We start from the raw sequence: 27,726 nt of genomic DNA on the forward strand, positions 1-27,726 counted from the left end.
TTGTATAAGAGATGGTTGAGTAAATAGGGAACACAAATAAAACACAAATTCTAAAATCTAATTTACACCCCAAAAGGTAGAGTGCAAACTAAATATTTTTACCACAAACTCTCCTCATCATTACAACAAAGATTAGAACTTCAAAACAAAAAAACAAAGCTACAACATAAACCAACAATCATTACAAGTTTCACCATTACAACAAATATTCTAGTTTCAACAATCGTCATCAAAATCTGAATCAATTTCATTGTCAACAGATTCAATAGAAGAAAATAATCAATCACTAACCCTCATAATCAATCACTAATTAAATTTAAAACATTCATCACTAGAAGAAAATAAGGTGTGGGTCTTGATGGACCCACGAAATCACTGTTGATGTACAGTCCATTCTGCCTATAGAACACCACCAACAGAATACAAGGCACAACAAACATTTCTTGATTCTCCTTGTGTACCTCTTTTAGACCTCTAGCTTTCTTGTTTAATTTCACTCTTCCCTAACCCCCAAATTGAATATAAGTGTGTAATAATAGTTTTCTAGTGTGCAATACATCCCTCATAATCAATCACTTTGTGTGGTGGAGAGAACTTAAAAATCTGCAAAGCTAATTCTGTTTTGAAGTGAAGATGCTCTGAGACAAATGGAAAGAAAGCAGCTTTGGATTAAATGATAGGGAATGGTTCCAGCAATGATATCTAGCGTAGAGACGATGCTAGAGAGGTGGAGAGAACAGGAAACGAAGGAGATTGAAGTATTCAAAGAATTTCAAATTACAACAGCTGATATAATTTCCAGGGCTGCTTTTGGAAGCAGTTACTTAGAAGGACAGAAAATCTTTGAGATGCTCACCAAGCTGGTTGCAATTGCTGCTGCAAATGTATATAAAATAAGACTCCCTATTATTGGGTAAGCTTTCATTTTGGTTTTTTCGAAAATTGATACCACCATTATATATATGACCTATGGTCATCATACTACCCCATTATGAGAGGAACTTTAAATCTCTTTCTAATAAATCCAATTCAATATAAATGTTTTATGACAACACAATTAAACCCTGAAAATTGCAAGGATATTGTGAATATTTACTATCTGTTCAATCTTCTGTTTGTCTGTCTTAACCTCATTTGATCAAAATTCTCATTTTTCATAGAAAGCTTTTGAAAACAAGTGACGACATCAAATCAGAGAAACTTGAGCATGGAATACGAGAATCTGTCATAGAAATAATACGCAGAAGGGAGGAGAAGATAAAGATGGGAGAATTAGATGACTATGGTTGCGATTATCTTGGATTACTTGTAAAGGCAAATCAGGACGACGATGAAAGCAAGAGAATTTCAATAGATGACATGATTGATGAATGCAAGACATTTTACTTTGCTGGGCATGAAACAACTTCTACTTTACTCACATGGACTGTTCTTCTTCTAGCCCTCAACACAGATTGGCAAGAGAAAGCTAGGATGGAAGTAATGGAGTTATTTGGTTCAGAAAATTTGACTATAGATGTTAATGGTATCGCAAAGTTGAAAATGGTACGCTGTTGAGTCTGTCAAAAGCTAACCTTGCCACCATTGCCAAGCACCCAATTGCCTACTATTCCAACATTGCCCAAGCTAACCTTGCCACCATTGCCAAGCACCCAATTGCCTTCTTTGCCCAACTCTGCATTACCTCCACTCCCTACATTGCCTACAATGCCCACAATTCCGAAGGTCACATTGCCTCCACAGCCTGCAAATCCTTTGCCCACCATACCAATGACATTCCCCACAATTCCAACCATCCCAACCACAATTCCTTCAATCCCTTTCCTCTCCCCTCCCCCTTCAACCACTAGCCCATAAAATGTTCATGTTATATATGTTTAGAATACATTGATGATGCCAGTAGTCTATATTGGAAGGCATTTTACCTATGTTATCTGGTTTCTTTGGTTTTGATTTTCACTTTAGTTAAATTTATCTATGTGAGTTTGATTGGATAGTTTTTATTTATCAAAAAAAAAAAAAAAAATTCCCTTTGATTTGTTGTCTATCTTTTGAAATAATAATGGATTGCTATATTCCTTTTTAAAATTTTCTTCTAAATAAGAATGTTTATGATTGTCAAGAAAATGTCATTCACTACAAAAGGATCTTCAGGAAAAAAAATGTTTGCTGGACACAGGCCTGCAGTTTGCCTTTCAAGACAACTGATTACATAGGTGAACCATCTCATGTAAGCAGTTTGCTGTGATGGACAGTCTTTCTGCACCTTTCTTTATAGATAACTTGGCCTAGGCACACCAAGCTTATCATATCAATGATAAGAACACATAGACTCTGATGAGTAGAGGGTCTCTATAAAATAATTGAAAATTTTCATCATTGAACCATTATAAAATCTTTAGAATTGAGTATAAGCACATTGACTTATAAACAAGAGAAAAACAGTGTTGGCAAATTAACTTCATTTGTAGATGCTAACAATTGTAAGTGTTGTAATAAAACACTTAGGTACATTATGTGCTGGTGAAGAATGGAATGAAACTAGAAATGGCAGTAGGCGAGTGGAATGACATCCAAAGCTATTAAGTACAGTGAAAAAAGGTGTTTGTCGGGCTCTCTAAATAGAGAAACACGTGAGAGATGTGGGGATAGAAAAAATAATGTAGAAAGATTTATCTACCTTTGTGTAATTTGATTGAATAAGGTGTATATTAGCAGTAAAAAAATATTTCAACCAAAGTAAATGGGAAAGTTATGAACTAAACTACATTATGTGCTGAAGCCTCTGCATCATTTTGAATTGAGATAAGTAGTTGTTTTTGTTCTTCAATTTTTGCATAAACGTAGATACATAATCATGAATGTTTAGTTACTTTCACTTTTCATAAGAATACCTAAAGTCCTAAAGTAAGAACCCCGGACAGTAAGCACACTACAAATCCCCTACACTACCCCCTGCATCAGGAATAAGTGCACTCTAAGCCATGGGGAACTAAGCCATCTCTACTCAAAAGCCCTCATAATAAACACAATGCTATGACATAATTTGATGCTCTTTAGATTAGAATTTTTTTCCAAAACTACTCAAATTGAAAGGGCTGATCTAAGATATACACTCAAACATCAAGGAAATAAATATGAAGGACAAGGCAAGTGCAGAATACATTCGAAAAAGTCGAGATGGTTGAACGAATAAACTATGGAACTTGTTCTACATGTTTAAATGGTTGAACTATCAAAAAGAATAGAGTATCCACTCTGTTATAGTGTAGAAAATTAGCATCATATATTCCTCATCCCAAATATTTGGAGAAAATATACAGAAAATATAAGAATTCAATCAAAGAAAACCAAACTAAGCTCTTTGATCTTTAATCAAAATCTGAAACATGATTTGGAGGTTTTAATCTTTAAAGGAAAAGCAAATCTAAAATTGATTTGAGCATTTTGATATTTAAATCAATCTATAAACTGGAACAATTGAGATCAGTTTGATCTCCAATCAAACCAAAGTGAAAATCACCATCTGATCTCAAATCAATCTGATTAAATCGCTATAATCGAATGAGAAGATACAGAGAGAGAGAGAGATGAAGAAGACGATACCTATTAGAAAGAGTAGATCGATTTCCGCCATTAATACTGAAAACCTTAGAACCCTAGCTGGAGAGGAGAGGAGAAGATACATGGAGTAGAGAGAGTGAGATGATTTCCGCCATACATACATACAGAGAGAGAGAGAGAGAGAGAGACGATACCTCTTCTACCAAATTTTCGCCATTAGATTCGAAAACCCTACATAGAGAGCAAAGAAGAAAATGTAGAGAGAGCAAAGACAGACGTTCAAAGCAAATTTTCGTGCGATGTAGAGAGAGCAGAGAGCTACGTTCAAATCGATGCGCGAAGGATTTTGGGAAATTTTCCGCGGAGAATTGATTTTCTTAAAAAAAAAAACGTGAGTTTTAGCGACGGGAATTTTGGCCGTCGCTAAAACGTTGTCGCTAAAACCCCGTGATTTTGTAGTGCAAGTTCAACAATAGTTCACCAGGTTTTATCTATTGTTGAGCTCCATGTTTTTTATTTACTATCAAGTTCACCACTTTTTAATTAAAAAGCAATGAACTCGACATTGGCAAATGTCACCCATTATCAATTTTCGAGGTTTTTCAACTAAAATACATGTAAAGATCGACTAAAAACTTGAGATAATGACTTGTTTCGATGATTTATTTCAATTCAAAAGAACCATTTTTAATCGATTTTCATCTTAAAAATAAGAAAAAAGTGAACAAACCCTTGAAAATGGCTTCTTAATTCTTCTTTCTTGAATTCTTTTCGACGGAATGGAGTCTCTAAAATTCAATTGAGATGCCAAAAATCCAATTTTATTTTTTGAAAATGTTGAGTTCGAATGGTTAGGGTATTCAATCGTTAGAAAAATAGGAGATGAGGTCCAGGGGCTCTTAGGAAAAGTAAAAGTTTACTAAATGGACTATTAAGAGACCACTAAAAACTTAGGGACTATTTAGAAAGAAATAAATACCTACACAAGGGTCCTAGAAGTAATTTTCGTGAATATGGGAGTTAGTCCCCCTAATGCTAAAGTGGTAGTCAATAAATTCGAGAATAATTTACATGTTATACAAATAATATTAAGGGCATTGTACTTGCACAATATGAAATTTAATTAAGTGTGAAGTTGATGAATTAGCAATGGCATGACATCACATTTATTGAAAAACGCAATAGTGATTGACTAATGGAGAGAAAATTTCATGAGAAAATTTTAAAGTGGTTGAAATGCTTAGATTTTACTTGTTTTTTCAATACACGTGACATCATGCCATTGATTCATCAGCGTAGCATATAAATTTCTTAACAACAAATTTCTCCACCATTCTGTGTTCTATGCATCCACTTAAGAGAGTCAAATAAAAAAACGGTGAAATGACCAAATTGATCATCCTAACAAAAAACTCTTTGTTCCCAACCTAGAAAAAGACTAACTTTTTGTTCGATAGGAAGTTACCAAGAATTTTCATTGTGGCTTAGTAGAATCCTACTGAATGTACCTGAAAGGACTCGGTAGGAATCTATCGATTAGGTTATCTATAGAAACCTATTGAGTCCTTTCACAAAAATATAAAAGGATTCTACTTTATAGAGTTTTTGGAGAACTTTTGGGGATAAAGTGGTCCAACCCTAAAAATAAAGAAAATGGACATGAGGTTTAAGTTATTTCTTTTTGGATTTTTTATTTATGTGAGGGTAAAGATGACATTTGTAAAGGAACTTAAAAAGTATTATTTGATCTTTGATTTTTTGATAAATAGTGGTGAGAGAACAAAAATACTTTTGAGAGGGTGAATAAGAGAGTGACATGTGTAAAGGTGGAGTGGTAGGTGAAAAGTAAATCTTGGTTTATTTGTAAGTAACTCATAAAGTAAATGTGGATGTATGTTTTTGAAATGAACCAATGGGAGAACAAAAGTACTTTTGAGAGGGTGAGTAAGAGAATGACATGTGTAAAGTTGAAGTGGTAGGTGAAAAAAAAAATCTAATAAAACTTTCAATACCATTTTCTTTTGTATTTTGTTGCATTGCATCTCCTCAATGCTTTGTACATGGAATAAAATGGTCTTTTTAATATAATAGTTGACTAAATTTGGGGGCATTTTAATATAATAGATTTGTTTTTATTATTCTTGCTATGTTCATGTATCAAATTGAGCAATTAAGTATTTGAGGATACAAGATAGTAACAACAATACTTACAAAAACAATTTATCAAATTGGCCTTAGAAAGAAAATAAACATAAGAGTTTCTATGGCCACACCAACTCTTCTTATAACACATTAAACAATGAAATTAGAAATGATGTTTAGGTTCTGATAACTTTATATTTTTTTATTCTTATTATTTGAAACAATTAAAATATTTCTACACAGATAACAAACATTTATATCATCAAAACCCAATTATTTTTTATGTCAAAAGTTATAAGACTCAGTTTGACTTTATCAAGTTTTTATAAGCTGAGACACATATTTTGAAAATATCATGAATCATCTAGGATCTTAGACGAATCATTGAGATTCACATTGACTATCTCGCCAAATTGTAGGATGACACTTCATCTCAGTTACGAAACCATGGGGTAATAAAATATGACTTTCTTATTTTTATTTTAATATAATTTTTCCCTTTGGTGGACAACACATTGACTGCTTACCTACTTCAATGTATAAATTATTTTATTTTTCAGATTTAATTATTGCCCTTTGATCTGGTAGTAGGTCTTGTGCTTCATATTTAATTAAGTCAAATTCAATTATGAATTCATCAATAACACTCTTACAACCCCAAAGTAGGCAATGGAAATATTTTTGGCGCTAGGGCCGTCAATGAGTGGGTTCAAGCCGAGCTTGACCATGCCTTAACCCGGTCTTAAAGTGATGAACTGTAATTTAAGCCAGTCCTAAAATCCTATCTATCTTAAGTCGTCTGCGGCACCCTAATAAAATCTTAGTGGGCTTAAGTTGGATTCAAGTCTTATAAAAATATTAAATTCATGCATATTTTGAAGTCATTTGGAGCCATTTAATATTACTTTTCATCAAAATATAGGTCGAATCTCTATCTTAGTTTAAAGGATTTGCCTACATCATCATGTTTGAAAGCATTCTCAATATTCTTTAAGAAGTAATGAAAAAGTAGTATGGTCCCTATTCAGTGTTGGCCCCCCTCATAACCTCATTATAAAGTAAATATTGAGCTAGTGTCCCAACCGTACTATAAAATATGGTTTGTTCACTAACTAATTTTCAGAGATATTCAGAGTTTCATCTCTAATGATATTTTTTTTAAGTAAGGGATAGTAATGGTTACAATTATTCCATATATTTTGATAGTGAAAATCATATTTTTGAGACTAACAATGATCGGTCTTTTTTGAGTGAACTAGAAAGTGCTTTTTCTAGTTATCTTAATAATGGATCTAAGACTGACAATCACAACCATGATCGTTACATGGATGATGCTACATATAATTGGAATAATCACATTAATGGTTACATTGACAATTATCTTCGTTCTGAAATCGGTATTGATAGTTACATTTCAAATGGTAGCAAAAATAACAATAACAACAATTACTTTATAGCCACATTTGTAACCAAGGCGAAAGCAGTCAACTAACACAAATAAAAGTTTTTCAAAATAATAATCTTTCTACCATAAATAGTTTTAAGAAATTATGTAGATGACCTTCTTTGAATCATGTCTATTGCACTGAAAACTAATAATATTCCTTTCTCAAATTGGACTTGGATCCAACTGCTGATCACAACGTAAAAAAAACTTATATTTGATTACCCAAGACCAGCGAATTTTATAAAATTTGATGGATCAAGGTGTCGAATTTTTCATTGTCAATATTTTTTCTACGCACTGAAACCATCAAATTAATAGAGCATGGGAGAAATTTGTTTGCTCTAAGCCGTCGAATTGGGGAACATAACAAATTTCAACGGACATGGACCATCAAAATTCAATTTCTAAAATTTATGGGCTTTGGCTTGCCAAATTTTTCGGTTTTCACTTAGTGGATTATGATCGTCTAGGTCAATCCATGGAGACTATCACGTATCTTGTAAGGTCGATAGCAGTCCAGCTCCTTATTTCGAAGGATCCAGATAGACTATTTTATGATCAATTGGGTCAAATTCAATGCCCTAAGTCAAGTATTCAATTTTTCTTTTTCTTTTTTTTTTAAATGGAAGAAATATTACGGAGATAATAAAAAAATACACCCCTGAATGTCTTTATTTATTGCCACTTGCTCCGTTGACTGCTGACCCGCTTCAATTATAATTCTATAATCTATGTTTAGTCGGTGGAACATAATACTTCAATAAGTTGAAAGATACCATCCCGACTCAAAAGTCATCAAAGCTTTTCTCATCTCATCTCATCTTTCCTCTCTGCATCTCTCCCATTCAGAAGAAACCCTAATCCACGGGTGATGGCGAAACAGGTACGAACCAAAATCCTCTCTCTTAAAAAAAAAATATTATTATTATTATTGTATTTAATATTTTAAACTTCTGGGAAATGTCTGAATCAGTGCAGGTAACTAATCCCACAATAGAGAGAAGAGAAGAGAAGATATAAATTATCGAAATTCTTGTAAGTGGTTATATTTTCTTTCCATTTGGTTTTTATCATTTGTTTTAATTTCGTTATTTTAATGGGTGGGTTGGGTTCAGTTGACGCAAGAAATAACACTGGATCAAAATCCAACTGTTGGTAGGTATTCTTGAGATAATTATCATAGGGATTTGCATAAAATCCTAACCGTTGGATTGTTTGATTAGTTAAGCAAATGTTGTTCTCTTTATTTTTTTTTTGGGAATTTTTTTTTACTTACATATTTGATACACTTCTGTCGATTGAAAATAAAAATGAGTTGCCTTATTGATCATGGTACCTAGTCAATCAATCTTATCTAAGTGTTTCAAATATTCCTCAGTTTAGGATTGTATAACTTATTTGCAAAAATATATCACGATGCATTGTATAAAAGACCAAGAGATAAAAAATACATTTTTATTTAAATTCTGCTCTGCACCAATAATTTTCTTTCATCACACATGTGGCCACAACATGTAAAAAGCCCATATTCGACGGCCCAAGGCCACTGAATTTCATAAAATTTGACGGACTAAGGCGTTGAATTTTTTATCATCGAATTTTTTTTTTCAAAGGACCAAAACCGTCAAATTAATGGAGGAAGGGAGAAATTTGATGGCTCTAGGCCTTTGAATGCGGTCAAATCTGAGGAACATAAAAAAAAATTGACGGCAGCCCTTGACCGTCGAAGTTTGGTTTCTAAGCCTTGGTCTCTCGAATTTTCTTGTAGAATAATCCAGTTTTCACGTAGTGGGCACTAAGTGAAAATAGGGTAAATTTGATGCCAAGGTTGGTCGAAATTGCTTGGATTTAGCCAAATTCACAGATCTTGACGGCGAATTTACCCTTTCTTTACGTAGTGTGTTGGCTTTCCCCATTTTTTTATTGGTAAAAGTAGACTTGAGATCTAACTCCACCGATACATTTTGCTCTCCATTAATTAATGCTAAATACTCACAAATAGGTCTATTATCATGCATAACAAAATTAGAGGCAATCTTCTTCGCTGCTTCATTGTCACAATATATCGGCATAGATCTCCTGATAAGCAATCTTAACTCATCTAGAAGAGATCGAACCCAAAGAAGCTCACAAGTACCATGAGCACTTGCCCTGTACTCAGTTTCAACACTTGAGCGAGATATTACTGGTTGCTTTTTACTCTTTCATGCAACCAAATTGCCTCCTAGAAAGGCATAATATCTTGAGGTCGAGCAACGATTAGAAGTAGATTCTGCCCAATATGCATCAATACAAGTGGTGAGATCTAGATGTCTATGCGAATGATATACAAGTCCATGGCTCAGACAAGTCTTGATAAAAAGGAGAATACGATGAACTGCTGCAAGATGGGTAGGACGAGGAGTATGAATGAATTAACTAACCATACTCACAACAAAGACAATATCTGATTGTGTGAGGGTGAGATAAATAAGTCGTCCTATAAGTTGTTAATATGTATGTGGATTAGGAAGAACATCATCCTCAATCTCATTTAGAAATGGCTTTGAGTTCTTAAGGTGAAGTAATTGATTTACAACCAATTATACTCGTATCGCATAAGAGATCCAAGGCATACTTCTTTTGTGAGAGAAAATGCATTTCCTGGAACGAGTAACCTCAAGCCCAAAGAAATATTTTAAGTCGGGAAAATCCTTCAGTTCAATTATACAAACTAGTTCCTTCTTCACATACATGATAAAGGATGAGTCATCTCCGATGAGAATAATATCATCAACATAGACAAAGAGAATAGTACGACCTATGAAGTCATAATGAATGAAGATAATATGACCAGATTGACATCTTTGAAAACCTATGCTAATCACCAATCTGCTGAAGTGATGAAACCAAATTCTAGGTGATTGGTTCAAACCATAAATAGACTTCTTTTAGTCTGGAGAGCTGTTTTGTGGACTCTCCTTGAAGTAGAAATTTCGGAGGTAAATCATATCATTTCCTCTATGAGATGCCAATGAAGAAAGGCATTTTTCACATCTAACTGATAAAGATGACAATCCCGATTAGCTGCAATGGAAATAAGGACACGAACCAAAGTCAATTTTACCATAGGAGCAAATGTGGCATCATAATCGAGGGTATAAGTTTGTGTAAAACCATGACCAACAAGAAAAATTTTATATCGTTCAATAGTACTATAAGAGTTATGCTTAATAGTAAAGACCTAATGATAACCTGACTTTTCTTCCCAAGGGGAAGAAACCTGTATCTTATGTCTGATTACTTTGCAAGGAAATCATTTTGTCTAGCATAGCAATTTTCCATGCAACATCAACAAGAACAACATAAACTGTGCGTGGGATAGTCACAGAGGCAACAACAGAATGAATTGCCTAATAAGAGGAAGAAATAGTTTGGTAAGCAACATACCTAGCAAGTAGGTAAGGAGTAACATACTTACGAAGAGTAATAAGTAACTCAAAAGCAGAAGTATCAATAGGACTAATGTGATTAGTAGGTATAAGAGAAGTAGTTGATTTGTAATATGGCGAGAAAGACATACTAGAGGTGCCTGCATGGAGAGAGGTGGCTATGGTGCATGAGAAGAGGAACCATGCCACTTGAGATGCACATAAGTGATATACTCTTTTGGTTAAGGAAGATCAACTGGGACATGCCAAGACAAGCATACATGACAGATATAAGGATCTCTAAAAAAGTAAGGAACATACTAAAAAAATGTAACATCCATGGAAGTAAAGAACTGAGAAGATGTAAGATCATAACAACGATATCCTTTAAACATATACTAGAATAATTAACAACAATACAATGAATCGCTATATCATCTAAGTTGTGAACGAAGATCCTGAACAAAGTAGGTACAACCAAGAAGGCATGAAATTGATTAGGAAACATGCAGTAAGTGTAGCTATGGACCAGTAGGTCTTAGCCATTTGCATACCACGTAACAAAGAGCGGGCAACCCCAACCAAATTGTAATTTTTACGTTGAGGGGTATAAGGACAAATAAATTGATGGATAAGACCATGCTCAAGAAAGTGGACAAAGGGGGTAGAGTAATTCTCACCACCATTATCGAATCAAAGATTTTTCATCGGAGTACAAAATTGGGTGGATAGTACCATAGCATGGAATTCATGAAATTTAGAAAACACTTCATCCGTAGATTTCATAAGGTATACCCAAGTGGTATGAGAGTAGTCATTAATAAAGGTAACATTGTAGCGAAATCCATCAAGAGTTGTGGTTGGGAAAGGACGCCAAACATTGTAGTGAACCAAGCTTGGCATGCCACAAATACAAAGTATCCACACTAGCATCTATAAAAAAAAGGAAAAGACATAGAAGGGTCGCCATCAGTAGAGACATTAGAAATGGAAGATGAAGGGTAAATGACCAAATAGTAGTGGCCTCCTCTCTCGAAACCATTACCAGTAGTCTTCCTTGTAGATAGGTCTTGAAAAATACAAGAGGTAGGGTAAAAAATAGTATAACAATTTAAGGGTTTAACAAGACTACAACAGAAAGAAGATTAGTAGAAAAATGAGGAATATCCAAACATGTAGGACATTAGACAAAGAGAGAAGAAGAGATAGGGACTGTTCTTATCCCAGTGACAAGTATAAAAAATTGGAAGACAAACCTATTTTGGAGAGGAAAATGGAGAATATAAGGGATAACTCTGTGACTCACCCGTAATGTGGTCAGCGACTCCTGAGTCTATGACCCATTGAGTGGGAGAAGGTGTAGCATTGACTGCATAAGATGAGGAATCATGGATACATGAAGTTGCAGATGAGCATGGGTGAACTATAGAAGGGGATGTAGCAGTAGTAGTGGGGTTGAATGGTAGCCGCATCTCAACGTAAAGTAACGTAATGGTGCGCATAATCTCAAACATTCGTGCTTTAATCAAGCTCAAAGCATTAATAGTACACTCGGGTTGGGAAGAATCAACAAATGTTGAATCACTTGTAGCAACAACAACAAAACGAGAATGGCAATTCTCAAGATAACCATGGTGATGATTACACTGAGCACAATTATGGCCTACAATACTACGATGGGAACATATCACACTAGAGCAACCACAAGGAGGACCTCGATCATTCCCTTGATTACATCCAATAAAGGGAGTAATGGGAGAATGATAGGCACTATAAAAAAAAAATATGATCTTGAGAAACAACAAAGGAAGTCCCTAAAAACATAATTGCACAACGACCCTCCTTACTAAAAACTGTGGCATAGAGGTGTGTAGTGGAAGAAGATGAGATGTTGGTAGAATTTGAGTGTGCAACTGCTCATACTTAGTGTGAAGACCTTCCAAAAAGTCATAGATTTGGTGATGCTAATTCTCAGCTAAGGTATATGTCTGTGAAGGTGAGGTCCACCACTTGATGACCAATCTCATAAAAATATATTTGGCAATAATTTGGGATTCTATAGATTTGAGAAGCCAGCTCAGAATGATGCAATTCTCAGAATCTCACTAAGCAATAACACTAACATCAATAGTAAGTCCAGGAGTATCCCCCGTAAGATAATCTATTTTCAAATGACCTCCAATGTGATGAGTTTGCCCAATTCAATGTGAGAAAATTATCACCATTGAACTTTAAATTGGTAATAGAATTTGCAATAGGATAGGAGAAAGTGAGAGGAACAAGGGATTCAGAATCCATTATAGAGGAAATTTGGTAAAAAGGTACTAGATGTTGAAGCCTCCAGAGAGTAGAACTAAAAACGAGGGCCAAAGAGAATTGCATTAGCTGAAGTAAGCAGCGTAGAGGATAGTGTTGCTTGATGAGAGAAAATGCAGCTTAGAACTAGAAAAAATTTGACTTCCTAAGAACTAAAATCTAAAAAGGAGGGCAAGAACCCTATGAAAGAAAGACAAAACAAAGACCAGTGGCTTTAGATGTGATCCACAACCGAAAATGACAACTTCTTTAAGGAGTTTTTGAGATCAACGGTCGGTATGAAGAAAAGTCAAGGAAAAACACATATTAAGGAAGACGATCCACCAAACATGGGACTAATCAAAATGAACAATAAATGACTTCAAAAAATAGATCTAGGAATCTACTAGATTAAGAAGATGAAGAACTATAAGAATCCATCGTCAATGGAGGTCGTGGAAGATCTAGGACTGATAACAGCATGACGTCATCTTGATGTCAACGTTGAAAAAAAAAAAAGGAAAAAAACCATCTTAGATACCAATTTTATTATTTGGTATAACTGGCTTAGAGGTCAATAACACTATTAGTCTTTGTATTAAGGTGAGGAGAATATTATAAAATTTTCTAGTACACCCTCGTACATGCACACACCAAAAATGATTTATACACGCACCTATAAAACCTAGACACTTTACACAAGATTTACATCCTGCAAAATGCAAGATTAGATTTATCCCCTTTCTAAAAGTCAACGTTGCTTTTTATTGATTAGCCGACTGAGAAATTTTGATTGTTTTCAAATTGTGGTTTAGTAACTTAAATCATCAGCAAAAAGCAATATTGACTTTAGTAAGGGCATTTTAAGGGGGTCTAACATCACCAATTTTCAGGGTTGTATTAGTAAATTACCTTACATTTATTTTTGCGAAACTATTGGTGCATCAAATGTGGCATGAATTGAAAAGCTGGAGTGGGAGAGGGGTCTAACAACCGAGACTCACACCCTAAGGAAAAAATACCAAAGTTGGGTGACGGGTTATGTTTGGCACAAAGTCAATATAGAGACCTAGACTTGGGGGATATTTTGCTCAAAGTCAATTGAAAGAATTTCCATCATTTTGTTTTGGCATGGAGTGAGACTTTTTCCTTGAATGTAAAAAAGATTTGAGTGCACCCAGTTAAAAATGGGAAAATTATTTAAAGGACCCTCATGGAGGGACTTCTTTCTAAATAGCCCCTAAATTTTCTTCGGTAGCTTCACAAGATATTTAGTAAACTTTTCATCTCTAAATGGTCCCTCATTATTGGGGAACTAATCACTTTTTTATTTAGTGTTGAGTTCACCAATTTTTATTTTTTCTCGAACTCAACTCTAGTTTTTTATTTACTATTGAGTTCACAATTTTTACGGTTGAACTCTCCACTAGTTACTGTCGAGTTCACCCACTTTTATTTACCGTCGAACTCAACATTTTTATTTTTTGTCAAATTCATAATTTTTACTATCGAACTCACCACTATTTACTTTCAAGTTCAACAATAGTTCACCAGGTTTTATCTATTGTTGAGCTCCATGTTTTTTATTTACTATCAAGTTCACCACTTTTTAATTAAAAAGCAATGAACTCAACATTGGCAAATGTCACCCATTATCAATTTTCGAGGTTTTTCAACTAAAATACATGCAAAGATCGACTAAAAACTTGAAATAATGACTTGTTTCGATGATTTATTTCAATTCAAAAGAACCATTCTTGATCGATTTTCATCTAAAAAATAAGAAAAAAGTGAACAAACCCTTGAAAATGGCTTCTTTATTCTTCTTTCTTGAATTCTTTTCGACGGAATGGAGTCTCTAAAACTCAATTGAGATGCCAAAAATCCAATTTTATTTTTTGAACATGTTGAGTTCGAATGGTTAGGGTATTCAATCGTTAGAAAAATGGGAGATGAGGTCTAGGGGCTCTTAGGAAAGGTAAAGTTTAATAAATGGACAATTAAGAGACTGCTAAAAATTTAGGGACTATTTAGAAAGAAGTCCCTCCACAAGGGTCCTATAAGTAATTTTCCCTAAAGAAATTTATCACGTGATATGGGAGTTAGTCCCCCTAATGCTAAAGTGGTAGTCTTTAAATTCGTGAATAATTTACATGTTATACAAATAATATTAAGGGCATTCTACTTGCACAATATGAAATATAATTATGTGTGACGCTGATGAATTAGCAATGGCATGACATCACATTTATTGAAAAACACAATAGTGATTGATTAATGGAGAGAAAATTTCATGAGAAAATTTTGAAGTGGTTGAAATGCTTAGATTTTACTTGTTTTTTCAATACACGTGGCATCATGCCATTGATTCATCAGTTTAGCATATAAATTTTTTAACAACAAATTTCTCCACCATTCTGTGTTCTTTGCATCCACTTAAGAGAGCCAAATAAAAAAACGGTGAAATGACCAAATTGATCATCCTAACAAAAAACTCTTTGTTCCAAACCTAGAAAAAGACTAACTTTTTGTTCGATAGGAAGTTATCAAAAATTTTCATTGTGGCTTAGTAGGATCCTACTGAATGTACCTGAAAGGACTCGGTAGGAACCTACCGATTAGGTTATCTATAGGAACCTATTGAGTCCTTTCACAAAAATACAAAAGGATTCTACTAAATCTCTTATGCCGGCAATTTCGGTACTAAACTACCGAATAAAACTTCATGATTTGATTTTCTTTTGCTATTGTGAATTTTCCTAATGGCACTACAGTAATATTTGGTTATAGCGATGGCTGTAACTATCGCTATAGTGTAAAGAACTGCCGCAAAATCCTATAGAGACAGTCCACTACAACAAATATGGCAATTAGGAACGGTTTATTACCGTTCCTAAGCCACTATGAAACGGCTTACAGATCGTCTTTAATCGAGGCGTCGTTAAAGAGGTTAAACGGTTGAAAGGCGTTCTATATTTCATTATTTGGAACGGTTAAAAACAGTTCCAGATATTGGAATTTGGAATGGCTTAAAACCCTTCCTAATCTGCGTCTTTATATAACAGCACACGATAACCGGAAAAGATTTGAGACATCGTATTTTATAGAACTGATGTCCTACGTCTGAGACTTTAGACATCGGTTATAAACCGATATCTAAAATTGTTATGATATCTAAAATTAAATTTTTTTTTTTTTTTTTTTTGCTACTTGCCTATTACCCACGGTTAAAATATATCCAAATAGAGAACATTGAGGTTCTTTATCACATTAATTTACATACAAAAAGAGTTGCAATGAGCCATAATTTACAAATCCAAAATTACAATGCATCGATAAACCATTCACAATCATTACACAAGCACAAGTGATTACAAGGAAGCAATGCCACCCCTCCCTATCTTCTTTAAGATCCCCACAATGCCTGCAACTACCAATAAAAGAATTCTTTCGTGCCACCACATTGCATACTCTCACGATGAGCTTCCGCACCTTCAAAAGAGTGTTTGAAACAAGTGTGTGTGTCTGCCATGACTGGGTTGAGGAGGAAATCTTCAATTCCACGTCAAGCTTCCTACGATTCCCTTTATCTGAACCCCCCCCCCCCCAAATGATCTTAAACACAACCGAAACAACAACGAAGGTGATCTCACGAACCGCAACACTCTCGACCATCAATTACGCTTAAATCATCATCAACTCATCATCCCATTCGACAACAAGGAAAATGCAGTCCCCAACCACAAGAAGCAACAAAGTAGTAGTTCAGAAAAAATGGTCCCTCTTACTCTTCCTCTTCGAGACAATAACAAAGAAAAAAGGTTTCAAGATGGGAAATCTACATCTATTAATAAAAACAGGATCTTGAAGCCATCTTCACTTCATCTATGTATTCAAGTCAACGAACCAGATTCAACTTTGGGTTTGAAGCTTTGGGATCCTTTAGACTCTGAGAAAAATGTGTGGGATTACTCTGATTCTCCATCATTCACCTATGAAACATGAGACACAACTCAACTAATACTCACACATATCCCCAAGAAGAAAAGATGAAATCTATTACTGATACAGGCATACAACAAATAAAGAACAAAAAGAATCCATCTAAGAAAATTACATATGAGCACAAAAACAACACAAGAATGTTAAGAAACATGAGAGACACAACTCAACTATATAGATTAGAGACGCAAACAAAGCACTGATTTAAAAACAAAACCAAAAACAATATAGATTACAACACCAAAAACAAAAACAAAACTGCAAAAAATAGAAGAAAACCGAACTAATTAAAATAGTTTTGAGACCACCGAAAACAGCACCAAAATGTATAAAGGAGAAAAGAAGAAGAAAACCCAATTCAGAAAAATGTATCAGAAGACAAGAGTAAGAACACTGATTTAAACAGAAAAAAAACACCCTATATGGATAAACTTTCAGAATAATAAGGAAAGAGAAGACATAATGGAGAAAAGAAACAGCAGGAATAGCAGATACTACAATCACAAAAAAATTAAATATCTGTATTTTCACCACCAGGCTGTCTATTTCACTTAAACACCGTTTTCCTTCCTTGACATCTCCTTCAAGTTTTGTGGCAATGGCTTCTATATGTAGGAAAATGGTGAGGATGGATATCAAACAACTAAACACCCAAAAAATGATAAAATTACCTTACGCTGACGATTTTCATATTCTTCCAGAACATTGTGGTTTAGAAAAAGAATAGAATTTGCTTCAGAAATATTATCTTGAATTGCAGCTTCCAATTCCTCAATAGTACCAGGCATCTGCAATTATAAAAAGTGCGAAAATAGTGAACATTAAGCTTCAAGGAAGCCTAATCCAATTAGGCAGATCCAATTATATTACTTGAATATTCTAGAGGCATTGTTTTGCTCCTTCTTTTTATTTCTCATTTAGATACTTCTAAAATATATCTTACTCTAGATCAGTATATAATGACAAAAACATTGTTGACAATTGACAATGATTATATAAAATAAGATAGAAATTTTGAGTATTTCAAGAAGCACAACTATAAAGTATCAAAACAACGGGCAAGTAAACTAACCACATTCAACTTCTTTCCTAGTTGAGGAATGCCACATCGTTCAGAAAGACTAGGATATACCTGTGATAAATAAATGACATTCAAAAAGTACAAAAAATAATATATGAAGTATTAAGGTCATAATAATCATTTTAGGAAGAGCAATAGTTACCGGACGAGTGCGAAAGAAGTTCTCCTCATATGCAAGTGCTTCTGCAGTGCTCCTGTTTTGATTAATGTCCTATCATAACAATTTTACAGTAAACAGAACATAATTAGTCCAATTTATATTCTTCAAAAGGACCATATAACCAAGAAGTGGCAAATTTTGTAATTTAACATTGTTTCTCTAATGCTTGGCTTTCAATTTCACAATATTCAGGTGCATTGGGATCCATTGTTCTGATAAGCATCTATAAAACTGGTGTATTAATAAAGAAAAAGGTATAAAAGCTTAGAGGAGAGAGCTCCATAAGTACGAGAGATTTACTTAGGTAACTTTTAATAAGAGAATACGTTATGTGCAATTTGCTTCCTGTGCGTATGAGAAAACATTAAGTTCCATCATTGAGAAAACTCTCTAAAATGGTTGAATCTGCTTCCGTATTTTTAATATATGATTTTTTCTGCAAATTTTTAACAAGCTATATATATATACATTGATTAGGAGACGAGTTAAGATGGGGACTGGGCAGGTTCTGTTACTTAGCTGAAGATAAAAGTTTAACGTGAGATTTCATCAGTTTGTAATATAGTGGTGATAATGAGATTCCCAAATCCAAAAAAAAAAACAAAAAAAAACTCATAGTTGGTACATAGTATAAGATGTGTATATGGTATCAAACCAAGGATTTTTTTTCCCATTACCTTCATATAATTGATGCTTAAGCCAGCAAATAATTGTTTATATCCCTGATTACGTACAATGTAGGAAAGCCCATCCATTGTGCTGCAGTATCCGGGATCACCTTGTTGAAACGATGGTTGCAAACTTTGTACCTGAGAATATCATTGAAACCAAGAAATCAATCAAAACCATTTAGTTTCCAGCAAGTGTAGTAACTATAGAAATAAGATACCTGTCTGGTAGACCTTTAGGTTTATACACTGTGTGGTGGTTAATGTGAGGCACATGTAGGAGGGTAGGACCTACCATTCAATTAACTCCACCAGGGAGGTCTTCTAGTTAGGACTTGGGACAACACCTCATTGGACGATCCTAACATTTTGATCCATTTAATGGTGAATCTACTCCTGAAAGTGCACCACATTCACTGCTGTTTTGTCGAGCAACCACTCTACAATGCATTTGGCTAGTACCTTAGGTTTCCTAATTAGAATGGTAGTTCCCTTTTTCAAGCCTTCATGGATCAATTCAATTTCATAGCATTGATCTCTCGGTAGAGTACTCACAATTTTTAGAAGTAAAGAAAAAGAAAGAAAAAAATGATTTTATAACTATAACTATAGTATATAAGAGGTAAATTGGGGGACAATATCTGCATCTGTCTCCTAACGACATCCAACGGGTATGTGAAGGTCTATCCGAACAGTCCAGCTAAAGCTTCACAAGAGAGATGCATCATAACAGATTTTTGGTGTTCTTCAAGGACCCGCCCCTTGAGTTCCTCGTAAATGTAGAACTTCAGACTAGCAGAAAGGAGGATCCCAATGAGTGTTGGACCTGTTCAATGAAGAAGTGAAGCCTTATTCTAAAGTTGCAACAAAGTGGTAGTCCAAATTGAAAGATCTAATAGTTGTCATGTATTGCAAGGTTGAAAACAGAATTGTAGTTGCATTTGAATGTATAGTACATCTCTTCGTCATTAGAGACAAAAAAGGTTATGTAGACTGGCTTGTTCGGCAGCCTAGGACCGTCACTAAATCGAAGCCCATTCCATGACCCAAGATAGAATCAAGCTATCATTATGGTATCTATCTTCACGGACAGAGTAGACTATACTGTGGAGTAGCACAATTGGGGTGATGACATGCCAGTAGATTAGAGATAGATGGAAGCACTATGGCTTGGGTTGCCTAACATGCAAGGTGATGCTCTTAACTGCCTCATTACTTGGGTAGTGACCCAATTATAGTGTCATGGGTGTGGAGAACCCTTCAACATGGTATGCACGCCTACTAACAAAGCATCAAGGCATGGTACCGGGGTAGCAGGTGTACTCGGACATTTAAGGCCTGTGTTAGCCCCCGCCCCAACACAGCAATCTACCCCTCTATAGTATGCAATACTAAGACTTTGAAATCTTTCCTGCCCTGCTGTGTCCCAAATCTATCGATTCAAACAAACATTGTTTCAGCAAAAGCAAACACAATGAGATTCTCAAATAGGAAAAACTTCAAATAGATATATAAACACATGCTCTTGAGGAAATAAGAACCCACTTGCAGAGTTACATCCTTGTGCTGCGATAGTACACTTGGGTTAAATTGAAGAAATTAAGACCACATTCTTGAAATAACAATGCATATCAAGAAAAGTTATCAGCTATGTAAGGGAAATTAGGATGGAACATTAAACCACGTAGTTTCAAGCTGATTGCCTTCCCTGCATTCTCGATAGTGAAGAAAAATGAGGGGGGAAGAAGAAAAAAGAAAAAGGAACTCTTAAAAACATCTAAATCACATCAACAATATCAAAGGAAATAAAACAAGGTCATATTAAAGGTATGGAATCAAGAACCTCTACATCTATTTGCACCACTTCAAGACTCCCATCCAAAGAATTACGGTCGCCAACCACAAACTCCAAGGCCTCAATCAGCAGATTTGGCTGCCATGAAAATAAAAAAGAGGAACAAGTATAATCTTTAACAACTATCATAGTTTATAAAAGGACCAAAACATAAAGAGAAAGAGGATTCGGATAATGTTTACTATTATTTCCTTCAATGACAATGTGATGCACTCGAGTCCGAAATCCAATTGGTGAACTTTTGCCTCCATAATTTGAAACCATAACAATCGTTTTTAAGGATTTAGAAAGAAAATTGAATATCTTGTTCAAGACTGTTGATTTTTCTCATGCCTGAGACATTGGCTCAAGACGAGATTTAAATCAATATGCAGTAGTACTTGCTAACAGAGTTAAGTGCGTCCATAAGAAGTCACGTATTTGCACAAATCACTGACAAAGCTTACAACCCACCCACCCTTGCACACACATTCATGCATGAAAAAATGAACCACCACATGTAACATATATTTATCTAACTTAAATACAACACAAATAATGCAAACAAAAGCATACAAATTCATCCAATATTAGCACATACATTAGACCTGCATAAATATGTGCATGCATCCATACACATAAAAGTAGAAACAGATGCAAAAGTGTCGATTTACATGGATACAATGATAGTTTTTGAGAAGCATCTTCTACTTGTGATTGTAAGATACAGAAGTGTATTGCAAAAAACACTGGTGAATAAGAGAAGCTATTTTCCCAACATAGGGTGAACTGGGAGGCCTGGACATGAGCAAACAGGTGGACAAGCAGAGGAAGCTTAGTTGAGAGTTGCACATCCACCAATAATTTAGGAATTAGGGGATTTCAGGAGTTGCAAATCCTGGGGTTCTGAAACCCACATAGCTAAAGCGGAGTTGAGTCACAAGAGTTGCCACTTCAACTCCCTCAACCCTACGCTACAGTTCAGGATAATAATTATATTCTATTCTGCACAATAAAAGGTTGATACAAATTCAGAATACCAAAAGAAGAGACAAAAAAAATAAAAATATAAGCCTTTAATAAATATTTTTGAAATAAAATTTTCTGGATTAAAAATCAACTAGAATCACGAATTAGATAACAAAACTAACATGAATACTCGGATTTGTAATAATTTCTATCAAACTCCACAAAACATACAGATTCCAACCGATTTACCAAAGATAACAACCTAAAGAGCAGAATCAAAAATTGCAAATGAAAACATCATAGACGAACAAGATGAGCTGAAATCGATGAAGATTAAGAGGAACAACAAAGACGAGAACGCTGCATCTACCTGGAACTAGTGATGGAACAGAGATGATTGTTTTTGAGAAATCGAATCAATATGAAGATTTTTACTGATTTTGAAAAACTTTGAAATAAATCAAGAGAAGAAGAATCTGAATTAAAATAAATATACCTGCCTTTAAAAATTAAATTAAAATTTAGATCGAATAATAGAATTACATACCTTTCAATTTGAATAATCTGAGAATCACTCTTCAGCCTCAAGAAGTAAATTCAGATGGCAATTTATGAAAACTATCAATCTTTCTTAGTTTTCTCCTATCTAAACCTTAGTTTCGCAATTTTTCTAGGGTTTCTTCTTATATCTTCCATCTCCTTAGTCCCAAATGTTGTCAAAGAGAGATCAAAAGAGATGTTGTTTCAGATTTTGGGAGAGTTCTTCTCCGACTGATAGAGAGAGAGGTTTCAGATTTTGGAGGTTTTCGAGTTCTCCGACTGTGTGAGAGAAAGAGAGAGATATGAAGCCAACGAGTTAAAGATGGAAGAGACTGAGAGATCGATTAACGCTGTGTTTGGATTGAGGGAACGGGAGGGAAGGGAAGAGAAAATATGCTATTTTCTCTTCCTTTCTCCTGTTTGGATTGTTAAGTAAGGAGGGAAGAGAAGAAAAACAGAGGGAAGAGAAGGGAAAAAGTGCCGAATTTTGTTCCCCCCAAAATCGGAGTGACGAGGAGGGAAAGGAAGAGAACATCTTTTTTATTCCAAATTTGCCCTCATTTTTTTTTAAATTTCCAAAATTTATTTATATTGACAGTCCTTTTATTACTCTTTACACCCCAAGTAATAAAACTCAGAAACCTAGAGGTGTACAGAACGAAGAGTCCAGCTCGAACTCGAGTAGGAGACGACCTCTCTCTCTCTCTCATTCTTCTGGTTTTCTTCAAGAAACCGCGAGTGAAGTGTGCGCGAATTTTTTAGGCCGTGTTCTCGAAACAGGGAGGAAGTCTTCACTCTGTCTGTGCGTGTTAAGTTCGTCTAGACGGAGCTCTCTCTATTCTCTTCCCTCTCTTATCTCTCTATGTTCATCTACACGGTGATTCGCCATTCCGAAGAGCTTGTATTACTCTCTCCAGTGTTCTCTGCAAAAGCCCCAACATCTCACCCCAGTTGATTCCTCTGTTACTCTCTTCTCCACCATGATCGTAATCTCACGAATCTCTCCAGTGTTCGCTGATTGTTGATTCCTCTGTTCAGAGGCTGATTTGACCTCCTCATGGGACAAGGATGATGAGTATGAGAAATTCATTAGGAGAATGAATCCACCAAGGTCTGTAATTTCTTCCTTTTAATGTATCTGAAAGTCATTTTAAACCTAACTCAAGATATTCCAGAGTTTTACAACTCTGTTTTTTTTCTCAAATTTTTTATTATAACTTTTATAGGTTTGAAATGGACAATGAAGCTTGCAAGATTGCAACAGCTATAAGGGTAAGTCACTTTTTTGGATTTCTTGCTTTATTGTTCTTTTCTGCATCCAGATTGGTGATTGCTTGGGAACTTTGATCAAGACATTCAAGGCCTCTTTCTTACCTTTCTTCGACGAACTTTCATCGTATACAACACCTATGTGGGTAAGTTCTTTAATAAAAACACTATAGAATCCTTTTTTCTGCATGTTATTTAAAGTCCTTCATTAATTTAGCAACCTAGTATCTAAGATGGTTTTAACTTTAATATTTGTATGTACTGCTCGTTTTTAATATCCGTTCTCATCATTGTAGTCATCATAAACAGATAATGTTGTGACTAGGCATCCTAATGCACTACATTTAGATAATGTAATGGCATATGACATTGCCTTACATTCAATTTTTTTCTTCCCTTACCAAAACTATTTCTTTTAATATATTGTTACATTAGTTCTTACTTAATAGTCCCCCAAAATAGGATGTTCTTAGGCCACCTGTTTAAACATTGGCAATATTTGTTGGCCTTTCAATTGTTACTCTGTGTTGGCAGGTTGTTCCTGCCTGGTTAGGCTGCTTGCCAATAAAAGATGGTTTAACTGAGGCTAAAGTTGTGCACGAGCAACTGTGTTCAATGGTGGAAAGGTGAGGGGTGGGTCTGAAAAATTGCAGCACATTTACCTTATCTATGATCATCATGTTTTCTTCTTATCCCAAACATACCTATTTACCTTGAGTGCTCCTTTAATATTACAACTCTCTTGGCATCTTGTAAACCTGGGAATACAATCATTTTTTTACAATATTTTTCTTTTACAAGTATCCATAAGATCGACACTAGGCAACCAATGAATGGCATAAACAAGCACCATGTGGCATTCACATGGTCCCTGATTGGCTTAACGGGGACTACCATGTCATACTGATATGTAAGTCCTATATCTATTTTTCATGTAGAGTCTGCACCATTAATAATTATTTATCCAGACACTTGGAAGGCTCTGTTATATTCTAGGTAGTATCTGTGTCACCACCCTTTTTTACCTGCTCTCACCTTATGCTTCTACTCTCTGTTTATGCTATCTTTGAAAGAAAGAAGAGTCTGTACATCAAGCTAGGATGTTAGGGTGATAGGCCAAACATAAAGCCTCCTGGTTGGGACCCATCAGGAAAAGTGAGCAATTATAATAAGATGAAGAGGAATTTTCTTAGTGACAGTAAGCCCAGTTGATTCAGCCATGTCTGATTTCCCTTTTACACCATTGAATGGCCTATGACTTTTGTACTATTGGGTAATTTAATTATAACCTTCGTATTGTTTTTTCAGCGTTAATCCCTGGAAGATGGGTGATTGCAAGACTCTGTGATTATTAAGTTAGTCCAAGCGAGCGTCTGACTTTGAATATTCCTCCTTTCCTTTGAATACCCCTTATTAGTTTTTAGGCATTAACCTTATATTGTTGGCAACACCCATTACAAGCATTGTTTTAAAACGTGGTTTTAGGCTTTCATCAACACCTATGTGGGTAAGTTCTTTAATAAAAACACTATAGAATCCTTTTCTCCTCCAACCTATATAAAGTTTGCAACAAATTAGTTGAGTATAGGCTTTCATCATCTTGTCTTGGTCTCAACCATACCTGAGTCAGATCTAGAGACCAAGTTTTGGAACCATGGATATGTCCATACGTATGACTTGAGGCAAGCACCATGGGTGTGTTCGATAGTCCTAGTAGAAGCCTTTAGTTGAAGTACAATCACCTTGAGGGAGACAATGCCTCGTAAATACTACTCTATCCCCGGGATTCTGGTATCTATTGATGGGCAGGTAGTTGGAGTAATAGCCATATCCGATCCATTAAAACCGGGTGCTCGAGATGTTATATCCATTCTCAAGTCCATGAATGTGAGGAGCATTATGGTGACAGGTGACAATTGGGGCACGGCACATTCCATTGCTAAGGAGGTTGGGATTGAGATTGAGAGTGTTGTTGCTGAGGCCAAGCCTGACCAAAAAGCAGAGAAAGTAAAGGAGTTACAGGTATAAACATTAATCATATTTTGCATACGGTTGTTATCTTTGTGTGTTTAACCAATAAATACTTGTATTTGTTATCATTTGGGCTTTGGGTTACAATCTTCTCGGCATTCTGATTGCTACTGGTGTCCTTTTCCCATCTACTGGATTCCGTCTACCTCCATGGATTGCTGGGGCTGCAATGGCAGCCTCATCAGTTAGTGTGGTTTGCTGTTCTCTCTTGTTGAAGAATTACAGAAGACCCATGAGCTTGGACAACCTAGAGATTAGTGGGATCCAGGTTGAGTAACCAATCATGATATAGTTGCTTTAGCTTTGTATATATATATATATATATTCATGTGTAATAGTTAAGTTTGCTGAAGACTAATATCTTGTCATGTAATTTTACTAGGTATTGAAGTTTGATGTAAGGTTTTTATGCTATGCACATAACTTGCAGTAGTGATGCTCATCTGTTTATAAGAAAATGGATTTGGATTGAAGTTACTCTTTGAGTGTTTATTAAACGTTGTTTGAAGGCAATATATTGAAGTCATTCATAGTATTAATTATGATTTATTAACTTTCATAAGCCTACAACAGCGATAAAAAGAAATTGAAGAATACAAAAAGGAAATTGGTAACAAGCATCACATTTGCTTTTGTCATGGAGGTAACGTACAACCCCAAAGAGTTTACCTATGATATTTCTATTATGGTTCGCCCCCATTAACAGCTATGTACTGTACTGATTTTTGTATTATAAAAGTTCCCATCCCTCGTACACTAATGTATTCTATTGTTAAAACACAATTGTGGTTTTATATCAGAAGTCTAAATGTATTAGTAATGGTCTATAGAAATGTTTTTTTTTACTTTTCATATATTTCTTTCCCTACTTTTTACTTAAAGGGGTTCTAAGTTAACTATCGGCATCATCTTATGCTCTATCCCAAATATTGTGATTGGCAACATGAATCTTATTTTTCTATTTTCAATCTATCTTGGGTGATATATTCAGTTTTTTTTTTTTCTTATCGATGATATATTCAGTTAGTGTATGCATCTTGAAATGGGAGGATTCTCTTGACATATACACTTTGTTGTGTGGTGGGAGATTTGGAAGGAGAGAAACCAATGAATGTTTGTGAGTAAGGATGATGTGGATGATTATGTCTTAAAAACTAAGGCCTTGCTATATAGTTGGTCAAAGCTTTTCCATGTGTACAGGGGCGTCTTCTTCAATTAATGTATATAGATGAAAGACTTTGATTAAGGGAGGAGGATAGGGTGACATTGTTGGACCTCCTTGTTATAGGTGGTTGAGATGTCACCTCTAGCTCTCTCGCATGTTCTACCCGTCTACATTAAACTTCCTCTTAGCCTTAATGAGTTCAAATTTTGTAATGCTCACATTTTAATTAAATTCAACTTTTCAGGCCAAGAACAATTCTGCCACAGAAGGACCAAGTACCTTGAAATCTCCAGTCATTGATGCCGAAGTACTTCCAGATGATGATGATGATGAACTAGACATGGATGAGTTAAATGAGCTGGAAGCAAGCCTATTTTAATGTGGCCAACAATTCTATCGAAGAGGAAATCATTTGCATGTCCAGAATTTTTTTTTTTTTTTTGGTTCTCAAGTGACCTTTTTGATGTATTGATTTTCGGTTCAATAGGTGGTTAAGAACTTAGTTTGATACAAGAGTTTCCGTATTTAAAAATTAAAATGTTATGTGTGAGTGAAAACATCGTTATTGGTTCACTCAAATATCAGAATTGAATGGAAATTAATGGATTTTTTCTATTAAGTTAATTTTCAAGTCTACCTATTTTTTGAAAAATACTTATTATATGTGTCCTTGAAAAATGTTTCTTGTGTTAATAGAAGTGTAGCAAGAAGACATGGTTCCTCATTAGTTGAACATAATGCTATTAAGGCGTATACAGACTCCATAATGACAGTTTGAGGTACTTTCTTGAGATCCCAACATCTTCATGTTTGATGGTAATTATCAGTAAGTCCCATTGAGCTTACTGCATTACTTGACTGATTATTGTTCTTACCCATTGATTCAGTATATGTTTGCGTCATGGATATTCATAATTTTACTGAGTCGTGTTGGAATGACCTCAAGATTGGACTTTATGTTGAACATCTTGACGTGAAAGTGGATAAAAATCGTAGATGCTTTTTCACTTATATCTCAAAGAAAAGATCTATGGTGCACACCCGGATGTAAAAGTGTATGGGAACCATAGATACTTTCCTCGAGATACAAGTGAAAAAGCATCTATGATTCCTATCCACTTTCACGTTAAGATGTGGGATACGGGGTCC

General features: G+C 35.0%; 3 protein-coding genes and 1 long non-coding RNA gene across 27 annotated transcripts; 3 read left to right on the forward strand and 1 right to left on the reverse strand.

Annotated features, from left to right (window-relative positions):
• The first annotated feature begins 611 nt into the window (after nt 1-611).
• LOC147381223 (cytochrome P450 CYP749A22-like) lies at nt 612-1,863 on the forward strand. Its single transcript, XM_086430690.1, has 3 exons — nt 612-913; nt 1,161-1,574; nt 1,632-1,863. The coding sequence occupies exons 1-2, from the start codon at nt 684-686 to the stop codon at nt 1,555-1,557; spliced, it is 627 nt and encodes a 208-aa protein (XP_086286816.1). The 5' UTR covers nt 612-683; the 3' UTR covers nt 1,558-1,574; nt 1,632-1,863.
• A 6,047-nt stretch (nt 1,864-7,910) lies between these two features.
• Nucleotides 7,911-8,188, forward strand: LOC147381224 (uncharacterized). Its single transcript, XR_015174702.1, has 2 exons — nt 7,911-8,036; nt 8,127-8,188. It is a non-coding gene; the product is annotated as an uncharacterized LOC147381224 (long non-coding RNA).
• A 7,998-nt stretch (nt 8,189-16,186) lies between these two features.
• Nucleotides 16,187-22,223, reverse strand: LOC147381225 (dynamin-related protein 3B-like). Of its 7 annotated transcripts, none has more exons than XR_015174701.1 (7): nt 19,065-20,606; nt 18,779-18,910; nt 18,084-18,152; nt 17,933-17,992; nt 17,532-17,648; nt 16,766-16,850; nt 16,187-16,653 (listed from the first exon to the last, which is right to left on the reverse strand). XR_015174701.1 is itself a non-coding variant. In XM_086430706.1 (7 exons), exons 2-7 carry the CDS (start codon nt 19,065-19,067, stop codon nt 16,827-16,829), a joined length of 405 nt encoding a protein of 134 aa, XP_086286832.1. In that variant the 5' UTR covers nt 19,068-19,595; nt 20,613-22,223; the 3' UTR covers nt 16,194-16,826. The 7 variants fall into 7 exon arrangements, 6 of the variants coding, with proteins under 6 accessions (XP_086286835.1, XP_086286834.1, XP_086286832.1 ...); XM_086430706.1 differs by adding an exon at nt 20,613-22,223 and having other exon boundaries at nt 16,194-16,850; nt 19,065-19,595; XM_086430703.1 differs by having other exon boundaries at nt 16,194-16,850; nt 19,065-20,201; nt 20,315-20,606.
• Nucleotides 22,224-22,476: 253 nt separating this feature from the next.
• Nucleotides 22,477-27,203, forward strand: LOC147381226 (putative copper-transporting ATPase HMA5). Of its 18 annotated transcripts, none has more exons than XR_015174698.1 (6): nt 22,477-23,223; nt 23,339-23,527; nt 23,916-24,007; nt 25,291-25,403; nt 25,976-26,055; nt 26,822-26,881. XR_015174698.1 is itself a non-coding variant. In XM_086430691.1 (6 exons), exons 1-6 carry the CDS (start codon nt 23,210-23,212, stop codon nt 26,954-26,956), a joined length of 420 nt encoding a protein of 139 aa, XP_086286817.1. In that variant the 5' UTR covers nt 22,477-23,209; the 3' UTR covers nt 26,957-27,203. The 18 variants fall into 18 exon arrangements, 11 of the variants coding, with proteins under 11 accessions (XP_086286817.1, XP_086286822.1, XP_086286825.1 ...); XM_086430691.1 differs by lacking the exon at nt 25,291-25,403 and having other exon boundaries at nt 23,339-23,384; nt 23,465-23,527; nt 25,986-26,055; nt 26,822-27,203; XR_015174697.1 differs by lacking the exon at nt 25,976-26,055 and adding an exon at nt 25,598-25,680 and having other exon boundaries at nt 22,479-23,223; nt 26,822-26,963.
• Nucleotides 27,204-27,726: the final 523 nt, after the last annotated feature.

This window comes from Akebia trifoliata, unplaced genomic scaffold (genome assembly GCF_017979445.1).
Source record: "Akebia trifoliata isolate Shusen 1 unplaced genomic scaffold, ASM1797944v1 Contig00608_ERROPOS3031104, whole genome shotgun sequence".
Classification (NCBI taxonomy): domain Eukaryota; kingdom Viridiplantae; phylum Streptophyta; class Magnoliopsida; order Ranunculales; family Lardizabalaceae; genus Akebia; species Akebia trifoliata.